Source organism: Babylonia areolata, chromosome 7 (genome assembly GCF_041734735.1).
Source record: "Babylonia areolata isolate BAREFJ2019XMU chromosome 7, ASM4173473v1, whole genome shotgun sequence".
NCBI classification, from domain to species: Eukaryota; Metazoa; Mollusca; class Gastropoda; order Neogastropoda; family Buccinidae; genus Babylonia; species Babylonia areolata.
This window is the reverse complement of record NC_134882.1, coordinates 47,899,818-47,922,317: the sequence shown is the minus strand read 5'-3', so window position 1 is coordinate 47,922,317 and position 22,500 is coordinate 47,899,818. Positions and strand designations below refer to the sequence as shown.

General features: G+C 52.8%; 1 protein-coding gene across 1 annotated transcript in view; it reads right to left on the bottom strand.

The window, feature by feature from the left end:
* Positions 1–22,500, bottom strand: part of LOC143284088 (cytoplasmic dynein 2 heavy chain 1-like) — a 157,573-nt gene that overhangs the window by 88,947 nt on the left and 46,126 nt on the right. Inside the window, 7 exon segments of the mRNA XM_076590729.1 lie at positions 2,502–2,608; positions 3,143–3,366; positions 3,975–4,276; positions 4,715–4,854; positions 19,403–19,677; positions 20,091–20,210; positions 21,011–21,241. Of these exon segments, the coding sequence (XP_076446844.1) occupies positions 2,502–2,608; positions 3,143–3,366; positions 3,975–4,276; positions 4,715–4,854; positions 19,403–19,677; positions 20,091–20,210; positions 21,011–21,241 (1,399 nt within the window).

The window sequence follows — 22,500 nt, the reverse complement described above, 5'->3', positions numbered from 1 at the left end:
AGAGGGGGTGAATGGGAGAAGGTATGGAGAGGGGGTGAATGGGAGAAGGTATGGAGAAGGGATGAATGGGAGAAGGTATGAAGAGGGGGTGAATGGGAGAAGGTATGGAGAGGGGGTGAATGGGAGAAGGTATGGAGAGGGGGTGAATGGGAGAAGGTATGAATGGGAGAAGGTATGGAGAGGGGGTGAATGGGAGAAGGTATGGAGAGGGGGTGAATGGGAGAAGGTATGGAGAGGGGGTGAATGGGAGAAGGTATGAATGGGAGAAGGTATGGAGAGGGGGTGAATGGGAGAAGGTATGAATGGAAGAAGGTATGGAAATGGGGTGAATGGGAGAAGGTATGAATGGGAGAAGGTATAGAAAGGGGGTGAATGGGAGAAGGTATGAATGGGAAAAGGTATGGAGAGGGGGTGAATGGGAGAAGGTATGGAGAGGGGGTGAATGGGAGAAGGTATGGAGAGGGGGTGAATGGGAGAAGGTATGGAGAGGGGATGAATGGGAGAAGGTATGAAGAGGGGGTGAATGGGAGAAGGTATGGAGAGGGGATGAATGGGAGAAGGTATGAAGAGGGGGTGAATGGGAGAAGGTATGGAGAGGAGGTGAATGGGAGAAGGTATGGAGAGGGGGTGAATGGGAGAAGGTATGGAGAGGGGGTGAATGGGAGAAGGTATGGAGAGGGGGTGAACGGGAGTGGGAGGAGGGGGTAGATGGTTAGTTTGCGGGGTGTGAAAAGGGATTTGTTTTGTGTGTGTTTTCCTGCTTTTTCAGATATTGAACCAGATCAGCATGATGTGTTTACGACGCACTGGAGAGAGGAAAGTGGATGATGGAAGTGGGGGGAGAGGGGGCGGGGGAAGGGGGTAGTGGGCTAGTGTCAAGGGTATAAGAACCTTGAACTGAATGAGTTCGGTCTGGCTGTGTTCCTACATCAATGTGTGCTTGAATATGTTGGTTTAGACAAGCATGCTATATTTTGCACTGCATTAGAGAAGGGTAAGGGATCATGGAAGAAGATGGCCGATTTCATGGGTCACTAGTGGAAGGAGAACAGGAAAAGGAATTGAGTGAGTTCAGTCTGATGTTTCTTATTATGCTTATTCATTTTAAATCTGATTAAATGTCATATATTTTACATGCAATTGTTTCACGGTCAAGTAAAGTATTTTGCAGATATTTGGCATTGATGTTTCTGATAACTGTACTCAGAATCAAGACTAGTTAAATGTCTGTCCACCCGTACAGAAATTAATCATTCGATATCATGAAGTTGATATTAGTATACATATATTTTCTCTCTTTAATGCTACTTTTCGTTTTTAACAAATATGTACTAATAAGCAAAAAAAAAAACAAAGTTGAGAAGATATAAGGAGAAAGGTTGCAGTTACATATTACATGTTGTTCCGAAGCTGTGTGTATTTTTGGTGTGGACGATATGGTATATTGGCTATGTAAGTAACTGTCTGATCTGGAACACTGTTCGATAAATGCGATGTGTTATCTAACAGTTCATACCATTACTAACAGTATTTCTGCTACAACGATCAAGCAATGCTGCTGCTGCTACTGATGCTACCACCTGCCACCAGCATCGCTTTCCCTACCATTGCTGTTGTGCTGTATTCATATGACAGGGTTTTTTGTTGGGTTTTTTTGTGGGGAGGGGGGCTAACAGGACGCTTCAAGGTAAGTATGGGTGACTTCTTCGTTTGATTTTAGAGAGACGGGAGAGAGAGGGGGCGTGGTTAGAGAGAGAGAGAGACAGACAGAGAGAAGATTCAGATGCAGACTCAGAGGTTTATTCATTTTAGGTCTAGGCCCCTCATGAACGGGGGTGTGAACAGCCAATAATCACAATACCAAATATAGACACAAAAATTAAAACAATGCAACTATGGATATATCAGGTTAATCAGAAAAAAATAATTTCCGTTTATCTAAAGTTTTTGTAGAAAAACATAGATAAATTTCGCACAACATCAGGGTCAATACAAGACAACAATAAATCCAGTTTGAAAAGACAAGGTTGTCGATAGTATATAGGTCGAATAAAATGTTTCTCCGATTTCTTTCAGTACTTCACAAATGAGAACAAAATGAACTTCATCTTCTTTTGAACGTTTACACATGGGACAAATCAAATCAGATTCTCTAATATTTTTGTCTCTATACCGATGAACAGCCAAATCAGAAAAACCAAGTCTAAACCTCGTAGTGATATATTTTATATGTCTATCAAGATTCAGGAGCATGTATGGTTTCACAACATGCGAGACACAAAATGCTCTATATAACTCAAATCGTTCACTGGTAGAAATATGCTGATTCCATTCCTGCCATCTGCAATGACAGAGAGAAGAGAGACAGAGAGAGACAGAAAGACATGGAGAGAAAAAGAAACAGTGACAGAGAGACAGATATAGAGACAAAAACAGACAGGGAAACAGACATAAAGAGACACAGAGACACAGAGAGAGATAGAAGGAGACTGGAGGCTTACCGTCGGGGTTTTTCTTTGCAGCCTGCAGGAGGGTACCACAGCCCCTCAGGATGGTCTTCAGAGGTCGGAGACCCCAGTCATAGTGCTGCTGCGGAGACAGCAACTCTCTGTGGACACACGTTGTATTGTATTGTATTGTATTGTATTGTATTGTATTGTATTGTATTGTATTGTGTTGTGTTGTATTGTATTGCATTGTATTGTATTGTATTACTTTTTGACAAAATAGATGTCTGTGTTATATTCAGGCTGCTCTCCCCCCCCCACCCCACCCCCACACACGCACATAACACGCGCATAACATGTTTGTGTTTATGCTTTATTGTGTCTTTTTATGCTTTATTGTGTCCTTAAGCCTTTAAGTTTTTTTTTTTTTTACAATAAGATATTCTATACCATTGCATTCTATTCTGTTCTATTATGTTCTATTCTGTTCACACACTCACGCGAGCGCGCGCGCACACACACGCACACACACGCACACACACACACACACACACACACACACACAGAGCACCAACACATCACCATGACCTCTCCCCCCCCCCCCCAACCCCCCCCCCACCCCCCCACCCCCGTCCGCCCCCCCCCAAAAAAAAAAAAAAAAAAAAAAAAAAAAAAAAAGAAAAAAAAACACCTACTTGCACAGGTTGAAGACGGCCACCAGTTTACGCCCCAGGCTCTTGGCGGCCTTGAATCCCTCAGAGAAGAGGATGACCTCAGCGATGAGGTCGTTGTCTGGCCGTGCCATGGCCACGGGCCGGAACAGCTGCTTCAGGTTGTCGGGTAGCTTGGAGCGGCCTCCGTACCCTTTACCCGCCGGGTTCAGGGTAATGAAGATACCCGAGTTGTGGTCGATGTCGAGCTGGAAGACCACAGTGTTAGACATACATTTAATATTGTTACTTATTATAGTACAGTCCAGCCAGTTGTACCAGGTCATCATTAGGACTGTTCAACGATATCTATCTATCTGTCTATTTGTCTATCTACTCTCTCTCTCTCTCTCTCTCTCTCTCTCTCTCTCTCTGTATATATATATATATATATATATATATATATATATATATATATATATATATATATATATATATCCTTTTATCTTCGTCTTCTTTTTAAACCGCGTCAAACACAAGACTGTGTCACATAATTACGCAGAAAGAAAAAAAATCTGCAAAACAAGCCGTTCAGTACAAATAATCTTAACCATTGAGCTTCATGAGATTAAACTGGGATTAGGACGTCAGCCTTTCCGATTATCATTCCTAGATTACAAAAAAAATCGTATATAAAGGGAACAAGAATACACAAATATGCCTTATAGTCAAATAACACTGCAGAACAGATACATAGTACAGAGTTTACAATACCGCTATTTAATCGCCAGAGCAAAACAGCATAGATCTGTAGGAAAAATTGTGAACCTCCCCCGCCCCCCACCCTCCTCTCCTCCCCTCTCCAGACCTCCCTCACCGTCTTTCCCAGCAGCTCCACGCTGGGCGCCTTGGCCTTGATGGCGTCCTGGATGGTCTGGATCTGGGTGGACACGGCGGATAGCACGGCCTCCTCCAGCCGGTTGAACTCGTCGAAGCACCCCCAGGCACCGCACTTCACCAGCCCCACGAAGATGCGACCCATGGACTTCACGTCGATGCCCTCGTCGCAGTTGAAGACCAGGACCTGCCGCCCGAAGAGGCCTCCCAGGGCCTTGACGGACTCCGTCTTCCCAGTGCCGGCAGGGCCGTAGGGGTTGCCTCCAAACCCCATGTGCATACCTGGGTGTGCGTGTAGAAGTTTCAGGTTTTCATGATGCGCCAAAGCTTGGGGATTGATATCTATCTACCCATCTCCCGTCTACCCATAATTATGATATATACATATATTGTTCTACATCCCAGCACCCTTGCATGAAGGAGCTGAATAACAAGGAACATTTGTAAAGACATGCCTCTCTCTCTCTCTCTCTCTCTCTCTCTCTCTCTCTCTCTCTCTCTCTCTCTCTCTCTCTCATAATATATATATATATATATATATATATATATATATATATATATATATATAATAACAATAATGATAATAATAATTATTATTATAAAAAACATTTAAACCGAAAATAAAAAAGGAATAAGTTAATACAATTAAGATATAACAATAAAGTGAAAGACACGTGGCATGCAAACGGCTAAAGTAGCGCCGGAAGCACCTGTGCCCACCTTGGGTCAGAGTCAGGTAGCACTTGTCAGTGAGAGGGGTGTGCACCAGCTTGGCAGCGTTGCCCTGGTACTCGTACGTGTACTCGAACTCAGCGTCCACCATGCGCATATGGACGATCCCGGAGTCCATCAGGTAATACCTGAAACGGAACGAGGGACGGTTGCATCTGTTATCGGTAAAAATCAGAAAGGCAAGCAGCAGACGCGTTGAGAGGCGTGTGTGTTTGCGTTGTATGGGGACGAACGAGCACACACACACACACACACACACACACACACACACACACACACACACACACACACACACACACACACACACACACACACACACACACACATACATACATACATAGACAGATAGATAGATGCATGCATGCATACACGTATAACTCACACGCAAAGTGACACGCACTCAGACACGTACACACTAACACCCACACAAAGTCAATCAGTTAGAAAAAACGAAGATCACTTTGCAAGACGCGCATTTACCCATTACGATAATGCAGTATCCCTTTCATGTAGCTGGTCAGTGACTTCCTCACACACTGAACCCCATCCCTAGCCTCAGTCTTTACTCACTCCTCCATCCACTTCACTTTTTTTTTTTTTTTGCTGCCCCATCATCTGCACCGTTTCAGTGGCATTACTCCCACGCCGCTCATTTAGATTCCCCCATACACGGCCACACCCGGGTTCGTCCGTCGCAGTTCCAGCGTCGGCAGTCCACAGGGAACCATCGATGTTAGGTCGCCTGGAGGCCACACACCAGAGGAGACCCTGCACTGCTGCTGAGTCACTTCGGTGGTGTTCAGTGGTGCCTGTTCTGTTTTAACGTACTTAGGACACCACCTACTAAGCCCCCTACTAACGACAATAATGGCTTAGTCGCGGAGCCAGACTGAGTGAGCGTCTCTCCCAGAGTGGAGACCGCCACCACGTCCCTCAAACAACAGCCCCCATGAATCTGCCGACACTGACGACATTGACAGGACTCACCCCAAGCACGGAAGTGGAGGGGTATCGAAACTGAGGTCACCATGAGAGCAGGGCATGAAAGGTCACAGACTTTGAGACTATTTTGTTTATACTGATGACGATGAAGGAGAAGGAGGATGACGATGATGATGACGATGTTGCTATGGAGGTCCATTTTGGTTTGGGACTGCGTGACAAGGCTGTACTCTACGCTTCCTGTCATAATGATATCCCGGCGTTAACCAGGCCCGAGAGATACAGACACTTGCAGTGTTGGTCAGGAAATTAGAGCAACACACCCAAAGACGCATCCTTGAAGTGGATGACACTCGACTGTGTGGTCCCAGTCTCCCCATTTAAGCCCACAGCACACTCAACTCTGGGTAGGAGCCGGCCACGGGCCGAAAAACCCACCTCCGCTGGGATTCGAACACGCGTCCTCCCAGCCGTCAGTCCGCGACGCTAACCACTTCGCCACGGCGGCTGGTCCATCCACTTCACTTTATTAACTCACTCAGTACGGCCAGTCCTCTCTTCTCCTCTACACAGACCCCTCGGATGTCCAGAGGGTGTCTGAATGACCCAACCTATAGCTTCCGTCGTCAGAATTGTGGTATTCTTTGTCAACATTCACTTCTTCAGTATAAGAGCCTTCCGCTTGCAATATTTTGATGATGGTAGTTGGGGGTGAAACGCTGTTAACGTCGTCTCTTTCGCCGTTCGAATGGAGTGAGTTAACTCATCTGCTGCTTCTCTCACCCCTCCCCATCCTTCACTCACCACTCACCCAGCTGCACATTCCTCACACGCCCACTGATCCCTCACTCACCACTCACCCAGCTGCACATTCCTCACACACCCACTGATCCCTCACTCACCACTCACCCAGCTGCACATTCCTCACCCACCCACTGATCCCTCACTCACCCAGCTGCACATTCCTCACCCAACCACTGATCCCTCGCTCACCACTCACCCAGCTGCACATTCCTCACACACCCACTGATCCCTCACTCACCACTCACCCAGCTGCACATTCCTCACACGCCCACTGATCCCTGACTCACCACTCACCCAGCTGCACATTACTCACACACCCACTGATCCCTCGCTCACCACTCACCCAGCTGCACATTCCTCACCCACCCACTGATCCCTCACTCACAACTCACCCAGCTGCACATTCCTCACCCACCCACTGATCCCTCACTCACCACTCACCCAGCTGCACATTCCTCACCCACCCACTGATCCCTCACTCACCACTCACCCAGCTGCACATTCCTCACACACCCACTGATCCCTGACTTACCACTCAACCCAGCTCCACATTCCTCACACACCCACTGGTCCCTCACTCACCACTCACCCAGCTGCACGTTCCTCACACGCCCACTGATCCCTCACTCACCACTCACCCAGCTGCACATTCCTCACACACCCACTGGTCCCTCACTCACCACTCACCCAGCTGCACATTCCTCACCCCCCACTCATCCCTGACTCACCACTCACCCAGCTGCACATTCCTCACACACCCGTTGATCCTTTACTCACCACTCACCCAGCTGCACATTCCTCACCCCCCACTCATCCCTGACTCACTACTCACCCAGCTGCACATTCCTCACACACCAGTTGATCCTTTACTCACCACTCACCCAGCTGCACATTCCTCACCCCCCACTCATCCCTGACTCACCACTCACCCAGCTGCACATTCCTCACACACCCACTGATCCCTCACTCACCACTCACCCAGCTGCACATTCCTCACACACCCGTTGATCCTTTACTCACCACTCACCCAGCTGCACATTCCTCACCCCCCACTCATCCCTGACTCACCACTCACCCAGCTGCACATTCCTCACACACCCACTGATCCCTCACTCACCACTCACCCAGCTGCACATTCCTCACACACCCACTGATCCCTCACTCACCACTCACCCAGCTGCACATTCCTCACCCACCCACTGATCCCTCACTCACCACTCACCCAGCTGCACATTCCTAACCCACCCACTGATCCCTCACTCACCACTCACCCAGCTGCACATTCCTCACACACCCACTGATCCCTCACTCACCACTCACCCAGCTGCACATTCCTCACACACCCACTGATCCCTCACTCACCACTCACCCAGCTGCACATTCCTCACCCACCCACTGATCCCTGACTCACCACTCACCCAGCTGCACATTCCTCACCCACCCACTGATCCCTCACTCACCACTCACCCAGCTGCACATTCCTCACACACCCACTGATCCCTCACTCACCACTCACCCAGCTGCACGTTCCTCACACACCCACTGATCCCTCACTCACCACTCACCCAGCTGCACATTCCTCACACACCCACTGATCCCTCGCTCACCACTCACCCAGCTGAACATTCCTCACACACCCACTGATCCCTGACTCACCACTCACCCAGCTGCACATTCCTCACACACCCACTGATCCCTCACTCACCACTCACCCAGCTGCACATTCCTCACCCACCCACTGATCCCTCACTCACCACTCACCCAGCTGCACATTCCTAACCCACCCACTGATCCCTCACTCACAACTCACCCAGCTGCACATTCCTCACACACCCACTGATCCCTCACTCACCACTCACCCAGCTGCACATTCCTCACACACCCACTGATCCCTCACTCACCACTCACCCAGCTGCACATTCCTCACCCACCCACTGATCCCTGACTCACCACTCACCCAGCTGCACATTCCTCACCCACCCACTGATCCCTCACTCACCACTCACCCAGCTGCACATTCCTCACACGCCCACTGATCCCTGACTCACCACTCACCCAGCTGCACATTACTCACACACCCACTGATCCCTCGCTCACCACTCACCCAGCTGCACATTCCTCACCCACCCACTGATCCCTCACTCACCACTCACCCAGCTGCACATTCCTCACCCACCCACTGATCCCTCACTCACCACTCACCCAGCTGCACATTCCTCACCCACCCACTGATCCCTCACTCACCACTCACCCAGCTGCACATTCCTCACACACCCACTGATCCCTGACTTACCACTCAACCCAGCTCCACATTCCTCACACACCCACTGGTCCCTCACTCACCACTCACCCAGCTGCACGTTCCTCACACGCCCACTGATCCCTCACTCACCACTCACCCAGCTGCACATTCCTCACACACCCACTGGTCCCTCACTCACCACTCACCCAGCTGCACATTCCTCACCCCCCACTCATCCCTGACTCACCACTCACCCAGCTGCACATTCCTCACACACCCGTTGATCCTTTACTCACCACTCACCCAGCTGCACATTCCTCACCCCCCACTCATCCCTGACTCACTACTCACCCAGCTGCACATTCCTCACACACCAGTTGATCCTTTACTCACCACTCACCCAGCTGCACATTCCTCACCCCCCCACTCATCCCTGACTCACCACTCACCCAGCTGCACATTCCTCACACACCCACTGATCCCTCACTCACCACTCACCCAGCTGCACATTCCTCACACACCCGTTGATCCTTTACTCACCACTCACCCAGCTGCACATTCCTCACCCCCCACTCATCCCTGACTCACCACTCACCCAGCTGCACATTCCTCACACACCCACTGATCCCTCACTCACCACTCACCCAGCTGCACATTCCTCACACACCCACTGATCCCTCACTCACCACTCACCCAGCTGCACATTCCTCACCCACCCACTGATCCCTCACTCACCACTCACCCAGCTGCACATTCCTAACCCACCCACTGATCCCTCACTCACCACTCACCCAGCTGCACATTCCTCACACACCCACTGATCCCTCACTCACCACTCACCCAGCTGCACATTCCTCACCCACCCACTGATCCCTCACTCACCACTCACCCAGCTGCACATTCCTCACCCACCCACTGATCCCTCACTCACCACTCACCCAGCTGCACATTCCTCACCCACCCACTGATCCCTCACTCACCACTCACCCAGCTGCACATTCCTCACACACCCACTGATCCCTCACTCACCACTCACCCAGCTGCACGTTCCTCACACACCCACTGATCCCTCACTCACCACTCACCCAGCTGCACGTTCCTCACACACCCACTGATCCCTCGCTCACCACTCACCCAGCTGAACATTCCTCACACACCCACTGATCCCTGACTCACCACTCACCCAGCTGCACATTCCTCACACACCCACTGATCCCTCACTCACCACTCACCCAGCTGCACATTCCTCACCCACCCACTGATCCCTCACTCACCACTCACCCAGCTGCACATTCCTAACCCACCCACTGATCCCTCACTCACAACTCACCCAGCTGCACATTCCTCACACACCCACTGATCCCTCACTCACCACTCACCCAGCTGCACATTCCTCACACACCCACTGATCCCTCACTCACCACTCACCCAGCTGCACATTCCTCACCCACCCACTGATCCCTGACTCACCACTCACCCAGCTGCACATTCCTCACCCACCCACTGATCCCTCACTCACCACTCACCCAGCTGCACATTCCTCACACACCCACTGATCCCTGACTCACCACTCACCCAGCTGCACGTTCCTCACACACCACTGATCCCTCACTCACCACTCACCCAGCTGCACAATCCTCACCCACCCACTGATCCCTGACTCACCACTCACCCAGCTGCACATTCCTCACCCACCCACTGATCCCTGACTCACCACTCACCCAGCTGAACATTCCTCACCCACCCACTGATCCCTCACTCACCACTCACCCAGCTGAACATTCCTCACACACGCACTGATCCCTCGCTCACCACTCACCCAGCTGCACGTTCCTCACCCACCCACTGATCCCTCGCTCACCACTCACCCAGCTGCACATTCCTCACCCACCCACTGATCCCTCACTCACCACTCACCCAGCTGCACATTCCTCACACACCCACTGGTCCCTCACTCACCACTCACCCAGCTGCACGTTCCTCACACGCCCACTGATCCCTCACTCACCACTCACCCAGCTGCACATTCCTCACACACCCACTGGTCCCTCACTCACCACTCACCCAGCTGCACATTCCTCACCCACCCACTCATCCCTGACTCACCACTCACCCAGCTGCACATTCCTCACACACCCGTTGATCCTTTACTCACCACTCACCCAGCTGCACATTCCTCACCCCCCACCCATCCCTGACTCACCACTCACCCAGCTGCACATTCCTCACACACCCGTTGATCCTTTACTCACCACTCACCCAGCTGCACATTCCTCACCCCCCACTCATCCCTGACTCACCACTCACCCAGCTGCACATTCCTCACACACCCACTGATCCCTCACTCACCACTCACCCAGCTGCACATTCCTCACACACCCGTTGATCCTTTACTCACCACTCACCCAGCTGCACATTCCTCACCCCCCACTCATCCCTGACTCACCACTCACCCAGCTGCACATTCCTCACACACCCACTGATCCCTCACTCACCACTCACCCAGCTGCACATTCCTCACACACCCACTGATCCCTCACTCACCACTCACCCAGCTGCACATTCCTCACACACCCACTGATCCCTCACTCACCACTCACCCAGCTGCACATTCCTCACCCACCCACTGATCCCTCACTCACCACTCACCCAGCTGCACATTCCTCACACGCCCACTGATCCCTCACTCACCACTCACCCAGCTGCACATTTCTCACACACCCACTGATCCCGCACTCACCACTCACCCAGCTGCACATTCCTCACACACCCACTGATCCCTCGCTCACCACTCACCCAGCTGAACATTCCTCACACACCCACTGATCCCTGACTCACCACTCACCCAGCTGCACATTCCTCACACACCCACTGATCCCTCACTCACCACTCACCCAGCTGCACATTCCTCACCCACCCACTGATCCCTCACTCACCACTCACCCAGCTGCACATTCCTAACCCACCCACTGATCCCTCACTCACAACTCACCCAGCTGCACATTCCTCACACACCCACTGATCCCTCACTCACCACTCACCCAGCTGCACATTCCTCACACACCCACTGATCCCTCACTCACCACTCACCCAGCTGCACATTCCTCACCCACCCACTGATCCCTCACTCACCACTCACCCAGCTGCACATTCCTCACCCACCCACTGATCCCTCACTCACAACTCACCCAGCTGCACATTCCTCACACACCCACTGATCCCTCACTCACCACTCACCCAGCTGCACGTTCCTCACACGCCCACTGATCCCTCACTCACCACTCACCCAGCTGCACATTCCTCACACACCCACTGGTCCCTCACTCACCACTCACCCAGCTGCACATTCCTCACCCACCCACTCATCCCTGACTCACCACTCACCCAGCTGCACATTCCTCACACACCCGTTGATCCTTTACTCACCACTCACCCAGCTGCACATTCCTCACACACCCACTGATCCCTCACTCACCACTCACCCAGCTGCACGTTCCTCACACACCTGTTGATCCTTTACTCACCACTCACCCAGCTGCACATTCCTCACCCCCCACTCATCCCTGACTCACCACTCACCCAGCTGCACATTCCTCACACACCCACTGATCCCTGACTCACCACTCACCCAGCTGCACATTCCTCACACACCCGTTGATCCTTTACTCACCACTCACCCAGCTGCACATTCCTCACCCCCCACTCATCCCTGACTCACCACTCACCCAGCTGCACATTCCTCACCCACCCACTGATCCCTCACTCACCACTCACCCAGCTGCACGTTCCTCACACACGCACTGATCCCTCGCTCACCACTCACCCAGCTGCACATTCCTCACCCACCCACTGATCCCTCACTCACCACTCACCCAGCTGCACATTCCTCACACACCCACTGGTCCCTCACTCACCACTCACCCAGCTGCACGTTCCTCACACGCCCACTGATCCCTCACTCACCACTCACCCAGCTGCACATTCCTCACACACCCACTGGTCCCTCACTCACCACTCACCCAGCTGCACATTCCTCACCCACCCACTCATCCCTGACTCACCACTCACCCAGCTGCACATTCCTCACACACCCGTTGATCCTTTACTCACCACTCACCCAGCTGCACATTCCTCACCCCCCACTCATCCCTGACTCACCACTCACCCAGCTGCACATTCCTCACACACCCGTTGATCCTTTACTCACCACTCACCCAGCTGCACATTCCTCACCCCCCACTCATCCCTGACTCACCACTCACCCAGCTGCACATTCCTCACACACCCACTGATCCCTCACTCACCACTCACCCAGCTGCACATTCCTCACACACCCGTTGATCCTTTACTCACCACTCACCCAGCTGCACATTCCTCACCCCCCACTCATCCCTGACTCACCACTCACCCAGCTGCACATTCCTCACACACCCACTGATCCCTCACCACTCACCCAGCTGCACATTCCTCACACACCCACTGATCCCTCACTCACCACTCACCCAGCTGCACATTCCTCACACACCCACTGATCCCTCACTCACCACTCACCCAGCTGCACATTCCTCACCCACCCACTGATCCCTCACTCACCACTCACCCAGCTGCACATTCCTCACACACCCACTGATCCCTCACTCACCACTCACCCAGCTGCACATTTCTCACACACCCACTGATCCCGCACTCACCACTCACCCAGCTGCACATTCCTCACACACCCACTGATCCCTCGCTCACCACTCACCCAGCTGAACATTCCTCACACACCCACTGATCCCTGACTCACCACTCACCCAGCTGCACATTCCTCACACACCCACTGATCCCTCACTCACCACTCACCCAGCTGCACATTCCTCACCCACCCACTGATCCCTCACTCACCACTCACCCAGCTGCACATTCCTAACCCACCCACTGATCCCTCACTCACAACTCACCCAGCTGCACATTCCTCACACACCCACTGATCCCTCACTCACCACTCACCCAGCTGCACATTCCTCACACACCCACTGATCCCTCACTCACCACTCACCCAGCTGCACATTCCTCACCCACCCACTGATCCCTCACTCACCACTCACCCAGCTGCACATTCCTCACCCACCCACTGATCCCTCACTCACCACTCACCCAGCTGCACGTTCCTCACCCACCCACTGATCCCTCACTCACCACTCACCCAGCTGCACGTTCCTCACACACCCACTGATCCCTCACTCACCACTCACCCAGCTGCACATTCCTCACACACCCACTGATCCCTGACTCACCACTCACCCAGCTGCACATTCCTCACCCACCCACTGATCCCTGACTCACCACTCACCCAGCTGCACGTTCCTCACCCACCCACTGATCCCTCGCTCACCACTCACCCAGCTGCACGTTCCTCACACACGCACTGATCCCTCGCTCACCACTCACCCAGCTGCACATTCCTCACACACCCACTGGTCCCTCACTCACCACTCACCCAGCTGCACGTTCCTCACACGCCCACTGATCCCTCACTCACCACTCACCCAGCTGCACATTCCTCACACACCCACTGGTCCCTCACTCACCACTCACCCAGCTGCACATTCCTCACCCACCCACTCATCCCTGACTCACCACTCACCCAGCTGCACATTCCTCACACACCCGTTGATCCTTTACTCACCACTCACCCAGCTGCACATTCCTCACACACCCACTGATCCCTCACTCACCACTCACCCAGCTGCACGTTCCTCACACACCTGTTGATCCTTTACTCACCACTCACCCAGCTGCACATTCCTCACCCCCCACTCATCCCTGACTCACCACTCACCCAGCTGCACATTCCTCACACACCCACTGATCCCTCACTCACCACTCACCCAGCTGCACATTCCTCACACACCCGTTGATCCTTTACTCACCACTCACCCAGCTGCACATTCCTCACCCCCCACTCATCCCTGACTCACCACTCACCCAGCTGCACATTCCTCACCCACCCACTGATCCCTCACTCACCACTCACCCAGCTGCACGTTCCTCACACACGCACTGATCCCTCGCTCACCACTCACCCAGCTGCACATTCCTCACCCACCCACTGATCCCTCACTCACCACTCACCCAGCTGCACATTCCTCACACACCCACTGGTCCCTCACTCACCACTCACCCAGCTGCACGTTCCTCACACGCCCACTGATCCCTCACTCACCACTCACCCAGCTGCACATTCCTCACACACCCACTGGTCCCTCACTCACCACTCACCCAGCTGCACATTCCTCACCCACCCACTCATCCCTGACTCACCACTCACCCAGCTGCACATTCCTCACACACCCGTTGATCCTTTACTCACCACTCACCCAGCTGCACATTCCTCACCCCCCACTCATCCCTGACTCACCACTCACCCAGCTGCACATTCCTCACACACCCGTTGATCCTTTACTCACCACTCACCCAGCTGCACATTCCTCACCCCCCACTCATCCCTGACTCACCACTCACCCAGCTGCACATTCCTCACACACCCACTGATCCCTCACTCACCACTCACCCAGCTGCACATTCCTCACACACCCGTTGATCCTTTACTCACCACTCACCCAGCTGCACATTCCTCACCCCCCACTCATCCCTGACTCACCACTCACCCAGCTGCACATTCCTCACACACCCACTGATCCCTCACCACTCACCCAGCTGCACATTCCTCACACACCCACTGATCCCTCACTCACCACTCACCCAGCTGCACATTCCTCACACACCCACTGATCCCTCACTCACCACTCACCCAGCTGCACATTCCTCACCCACCCACTGATCCCTCACTCACCACTCACCCAGCTGCACATTCCTCACACACCCACTGATCCCTCACTCACCACTCACCCAGCTGCACATTTCTCACACACCCACTGATCCCGCACTCACCACTCACCCAGCTGCACATTCCTCACACACCCACTGATCCCTCGCTCACCACTCACCCAGCTGAACATTCCTCACACACCCACTGATCCCTGACTCACCACTCACCCAGCTGCACATTCCTCACACACCCACTGATCCCTCACTCACCACTCACCCAGCTGCACATTCCTCACCCACCCACTGATCCCTCACTCACCACTCACCCAGCTGCACATTCCTAACCCACCCACTGATCCCTCACTCACAACTCACCCAGCTGCACATTCCTCACACACCCACTGATCCCTCACTCACCACTCACCCAGCTGCACATTCCTCACACACCCACTGATCCCTCACTCACCACTCACCCAGCTGCACATTCCTCACCCACCCACTGATCCCTCACTCACCACTCACCCAGCTGCACATTCCTCACCCACCCACTGATCCCTCACTCACCACTCACCCAGCTGCACGTTCCTCACCCACCCACTGATCCCTCACTCACCACTCACCCAGCTGCACGTTCCTCACACACCCACTGATCCCTCACTCACCACTCACCCAGCTGCACATTCCTCACACACCCACTGATCCCTGACTCACCACTCACCCAGCTGCACATTCCTCACCCACCCACTGATCCCTGACTCACCACTCACCCAGCTGCACGTTCCTCACCCACCCACTGATCCCTCGCTCACCACTCACCCAGCTGCACGTTCCTCACACACGCACTGATCCCTCGCTCACCACTCACCCAGCTGCACATTCCTCACACACCCACTGGTCCCTCACTCACCACTCACCCAGCTGCACGTTCCTCACACGCCCACTGATCCCTCACTCACCACTCACCCAGCTGCACATTCCTCACACACCCACTGGTCCCTCACTCACCACTCACCCAGCTGCACATTCCTCACCCACCCACTCATCCCTGACTCACCACTCACCCAGCTGCACATTCCTCACACACCCGTTGATCCTTTACTCACCACTCACCCAGCTGCACATTCCTCACACACCCACTGATCCCTCACTCACCACTCACCCAGCTGCACGTTCCTCACACACCTGTTGATCCTTTACTCACCACTCACCCAGCTGCACATTCCTCACCCCCCACTCATCCCTGACTCACCACTCACCCAGCTGCACATTCCTCACACACCCACTGATCCCTCACTCACCACTCACCCAGCTGCACATTCCTCACACACCCGTTGATCCTTTACTCACCACTCACCCAGCTGCACATTCCTCACCCCCCACTCATCCCTGACTCACCACTCACCCAGCTGCACATTCCTCACCCACCCACTGATCCCTCACTCACCACTCACCCAGCTGCACGTTCCTCACACACGCACTGATCCCTCGCTCACCACTCACCCAGCTGCACATTCCTCACCCACCCACTGATCCCTCACTCACCACTCACCCAGCTGCACATTCCTCACACACCCACTGGTCCCTCACTCACCACTCACCCAGCTGCACGTTCCTCACACGCCCACTGATCCCTCACTCACCACTCACCCAGCTGCACATTCCTCACACACCCACTGGTCCCTCACTCACCACTCACCCAGCTGCACATTCCTCACCCACCCACTCATCCCTGACTCACCACTCACCCAGCTGCACATTCCTCACACACCCGTTGATCCTTTACTCACCACTCACCCAGCTGCACATTCCTCACCCCCCACTCATCCCTGACTCACCACTCACCCAGCTGCACATTCCTCACACACCCGTTGATCCTTTACTCACCACTCACCCAGCTGCACATTCCTCACCCCCCACTCATCCCTGACTCACCACTCACCCAGCTGCACATTCCTCACACACCCACTGATCCCTCACTCACCACTCACCCAGCTGCACATTCCTCACACACCCGTTGATCCTTTACTCACCACTCACCCAGCTGCACATTCCTCACCCCCCACTCATCCCTGACTCACCACTCACCCAGCTGCACATTCCTCACACACCCACTGATCCCTCACCACTCACCCAGCTGCACATTCCTCACACACCCACTGATCCCTCACTCACCACTCACCCAGCTGCACATTCCTCACACACCCACTGATCCCTCACTCACCACTCACCCAGCTGCACATTCCTCACCCACCCACTGATCCCTCACTCACCACTCACCCAGCTGCACATTCCTCACACACCCACTGATCCCTCACTCACCACTCACCCAGCTGCACATTTCTCACACACCCACTGATCCCGCACTCACCACTCACCCAGCTGCACATTCCTCACACACCCACTGATCCCTCGCTCACCACTCACCCAGCTGAACATTCCTCACACACCCACTGATCCCTGATTCACCACTCACCCAGCTGCACATTCCTCACACACCCACTGATCCCTCACTCACCACTCACCCAGCTGCACATTCCTCACCCACCCACTGATCCCTCACTCACCACTCACCCAGCTGCACATTCCTCACCCACCCACTGATCCCTCACTCACCACTCACCCAGCTGCACATTCCTAACCCACCCACTGATCCCTCACTCACCACTCACCCAGCTGCACATTCCTCACACACCCACTGATCCCTCACTCACCACTCACCCAGCTGCACATTCCTCACACACCCACTGATCCCTCACTCACCACTCACCCAGCTGCACATTCCTCACCCACCCACTGATCCCTGACTCACCACTCACCCAGCTGCACATTCCTCACCCACCCACTGATCCCTCACTCACCACCCACCCAGCTGCACATTCCTCACCCACCCACTGATCCCTCACTCACCACTCACCCAGCTGCACATTCCTAACCCACCCACTGATCCCTCACTCACCACTCACCCAGCTGCACATTCCTCACACACCCACTGATCCCTCACTCACCACTCACCCAGCTGCACATTCCTCACCCACCCACTGATCCCTGACTCACCACTCACCCAGCTGCACATTCCTCACCCACCCACTGATCCCTCACTCACCACTCACCCAGCTGCACATTCCTCACACACCCACTGATCCCTCACTCACCACTCACCCAGCTGCACATTCCTCACACACCCACTGATCCCTCACTCACCACTCACCCAGCTGCACATTCCTCACACACCCACTATTCCCTGACTCACCACTCACCCAGCTGCACATTCCTCACTCACCACTCACTCAGCTGAACATTCCTCACCCACTGATCCCTCGCTCACCACTCAACCAGCTGCACATTCCTCACACACCCACTGATCCCTGACTCACCACTCACCCAGCTGCACATTCCTCACACACCCACTATTCCCTGACTCACCACTCACCCAGCTGCACATTCCTCACACACCCATTGATCCCTGACTCACCACTCACCCAGCTGCACATTCCTCATTCACCCACTGATCCCTGACTCACCACTCACCCAGCTGCACATTCCTCACACACCCACCCGTTGTCTCAGCCACCCAACTGACTCCCAACCACCCAGGATTCGTTCTTCACGCACAAACCCGCCCCTCATATATTCCTCACCCCCAACCCATTCGCCTCTCTTCTCTCATCATTCACCCACCTACACATGTCACACCCACCTACCCCGCTCTTTCGCTCACACATCCACTCACCGTCACCTACAAACCTCACCCACCCACCCACCCACACTTAACGCTTCCTACCCACACCAACACTTCCTACCCACACTAAGCATGTTTACCCGAGCTGCTCCACCCACGTACCCCGTAATTTTCCCACCACAGCACCCAAATTTACCTGAGCTGCTTCTGCCACATCCACTCTGCGGTACCGTGGATCTTGTAGTCCATCAGGTCCTGCACGACGTCCATGTTGTGGATGGTGTCCAGGATGAGGGCCTTCAGCTTCAGCTCCAGCACCACGGCCTCGGGCCCGTGGGCGCCGCCAAGGTCCACGTTGGTGTAGCCCTCCAGTTGTGCCTCCACCTCCTGCTTCAGAGGCTGCAGGGTGTTCTTCTTGACGGCCTCCTCCGCGTTCTCCGTGAAGCGGACCATCTCCGTCAGGCACAGGATCTGGGAGTGGGTGGGGTGAGGTCGTGAAGGGGAGAATGTGTGAAACGGATTGGAAGGATCGGGACGTAGTGTTTGGGATAATGTTTTTATGTGTGTGTGTGTGTGTGTGTGTGTGTGTGTGTGTGTGTGTGTGTGTGTGTGTGTGTGTAAGTGTGTGTAAGTGTGTGTAAGTGTGTGTGTGTGTGCGAGTGTGCGGGTGGGTGTATGTGAGTGTGAGAGATATATACATACAGACAGAGGGAGAGACAGAGTCAGAGAGACGTGCTTTTCGTAGCCTTTACTCATACAATAGATCTCTACTTTTGGTTATTTACAAAGCCATCCTCCTCCTCCCCTCTCTCTCTCTCTCTCTCTCTCTCTCTCTCTCTCTCTCTCTCTCTCTCTCTCTCTCTCTCGTCCTCTTGTCAACTGACCTGTGACGGGTACTTGCTGGGGTCCAGCCCACCCTGACTCTGTTTGCAGTCGATGAGACATTCACGTAGCAGTTCCTGTAGCGTGCTCTTCATCTCCTCAGCAAGCTTGGACAGCCAGACCTATCTCACACACACACACACACACACACACACACACACACACACACACACACTGAACTTGACAGTACACGCATTCATGTTTCATTTATGTTCATGTTTTCCACAAACCGAAGACTGGCTCTCCAGGCCTGATCAACGCGTTGGGTTTATGCGAAGATCAAGCATCTGCTGCCTTTGTCTTGAAAGCAGATGCTGTGTAGCGTATATGGATCAGTCCACTCACCCCAACATCTCCTTGAAAATGAAGCTGCAACACTGACTTCGTTTCACCAACGATTAGCCCTCATAGGGTTAATTTCAACCACTCACCAAACAAATAAAAATTCTTTGTTCTCTCTCTCTCTCTGCCACCCATCCCACTATAAGTAATACTTTAACAAATGTCTACCATCACCAGTGTCTGTGACGGGACATTAAACAAAATTCCTCCTCCTCCTCCACATCCACAACTTCCTTTTCCTCCTCTTCTTTATTCTCTTCTCCTTCTTCTTCTACTACTTCCTCCTCCTCCTCCTCCTCCTCCTCATCCTCCTCCACCACCACCACCTCCTCCTCCTCCACCACCACCTTCTTCCTCTTCTGCTTTTTCGTCTCCTACTCCTCCGCCTCCTCCACCAGCTCCTCCTCCTCCTCCACCTCGTCGTCCTCATTTTCCTCCTCCACCGTCTCCTCCTCCTCCACTACCACCTCCTCCTCTTCCTCCTTCTCCACCCCCTCCTTCACCAACCCATCCTTCTCTTCCACCACAACCACCTGCTCCTCAACCTCCCCCCCCCACCCCCCAGTCCCAGGGCACTGACCTCCACGAGCTCCACGATCTGCACTTTGTTCTTCAGGGGTACCACCTCGCCGTCCAGAGAGTTCATGGCCACGATGTACTTGGCATCCTCGTCAAAGTTGACGCTGTGGATGCCGGAGAAGAGCTTCTTCAGGTGGGTCTGGATGACGGTGGGGTTGGTGGACTGGCCCAGAATCTCCAGAAGGTCGTCGTCACCGATGAAGTAGAAGCGTGGGAACTGGGCTCTCTTTTCCTGTCCAGAAGGAGACACATTTTTCTTAACACGCGTTTATATCCTTTGACGAGCATTTGAGTGACCCTAAGGAACACTTTCTGTTTTCGGCAGACGCTAACGTATTTACGAATTTTGAATTGAATTGAGTTGAAACTTCCTTTTGGTTCTTGAAAATGCGGTACATTTCTGCGAAGTGCGAAGGAACTGTGATCATTTTTTCCTGTCAACGACAAGACAAGACAAAGCCTTTTTTATATATACTTTTGTTAGCCCCGTGGCGGTACGTAAAAGTGTTACGCAAGGCAAGACGTAAAAATTTCTGGAAGGCCCGAGAGGGGAACATGTTTTTTTTTTTTCTACTGAGTCCGTGGGAACTGATTCTCTTTTCCTGTCCAAGACAGACAAGACAAGACAAGACAAGACAAGGCATGTTTATTTCTGGATACCCCATGACAGGTATAACACAAAATACGACACGCATTTGCCATTATGTTTACACTCAATTATAATGACCTTTCCAACTGGTTGGTTGATATATTATGCTTTTGATATATTTGGAGGAAAAAACAACAAAACATCAACAAAAACTATGCATCTATTAAGCAGCATGTAAAGGATTTAATATTCTTTATTGTACGCATAGCTAGAAAGGGGTGTAAATCAGACGTTTCACACGAGGAATTTGTAAATAGATCGACTGAGAGAGAGAGACTCTGTTTGTCGAGGTAAATCAGAATGCATTCATTATAACTGAGATGAGATGAAAGTGATTAGTCAAGCAAGACGACATGTGTTAGTTTCTACTTGAGAATAACGATTGGGATTTCGAAATATTTGTTTTATTTCAGTAAAGATATGAACGAGTATCGTTGTTTTGGGGTGGTTGTTTTTTTTTTTTTCTTGTGGAGTGGGAAAGGAAGCAAACGGGCTGAGGACCGCGGAGAACGGAGAGCTCTGACTACCAATGGGTCCAACGATGGGGAAAAGCCTTTGCCATTGTTTGTCGTGGTGTGGAGAGAGTTTGTTGTGGTAAGAGAGGGGAGGAATATGGAGTTTGTTCGTTGGGTTTTTTTGTTGTTGTTGTTTGTTTGTTTTTTTGTGGGTTTTTTTTTCCTTTCCCCTTTTTGTCTTGTTTGTGAGACTGTCTGTGTATCCCCTACCTATTGCTTTTTCGTCCGATTTCATCTACCGTTTTTCCATAATTTCACTCAACGTTCTCTCTCTCTCTCTCTCTCTCTCTCTCTCTCTCTCTCTCTCTCTCTCTCTCTCTCTCTCCC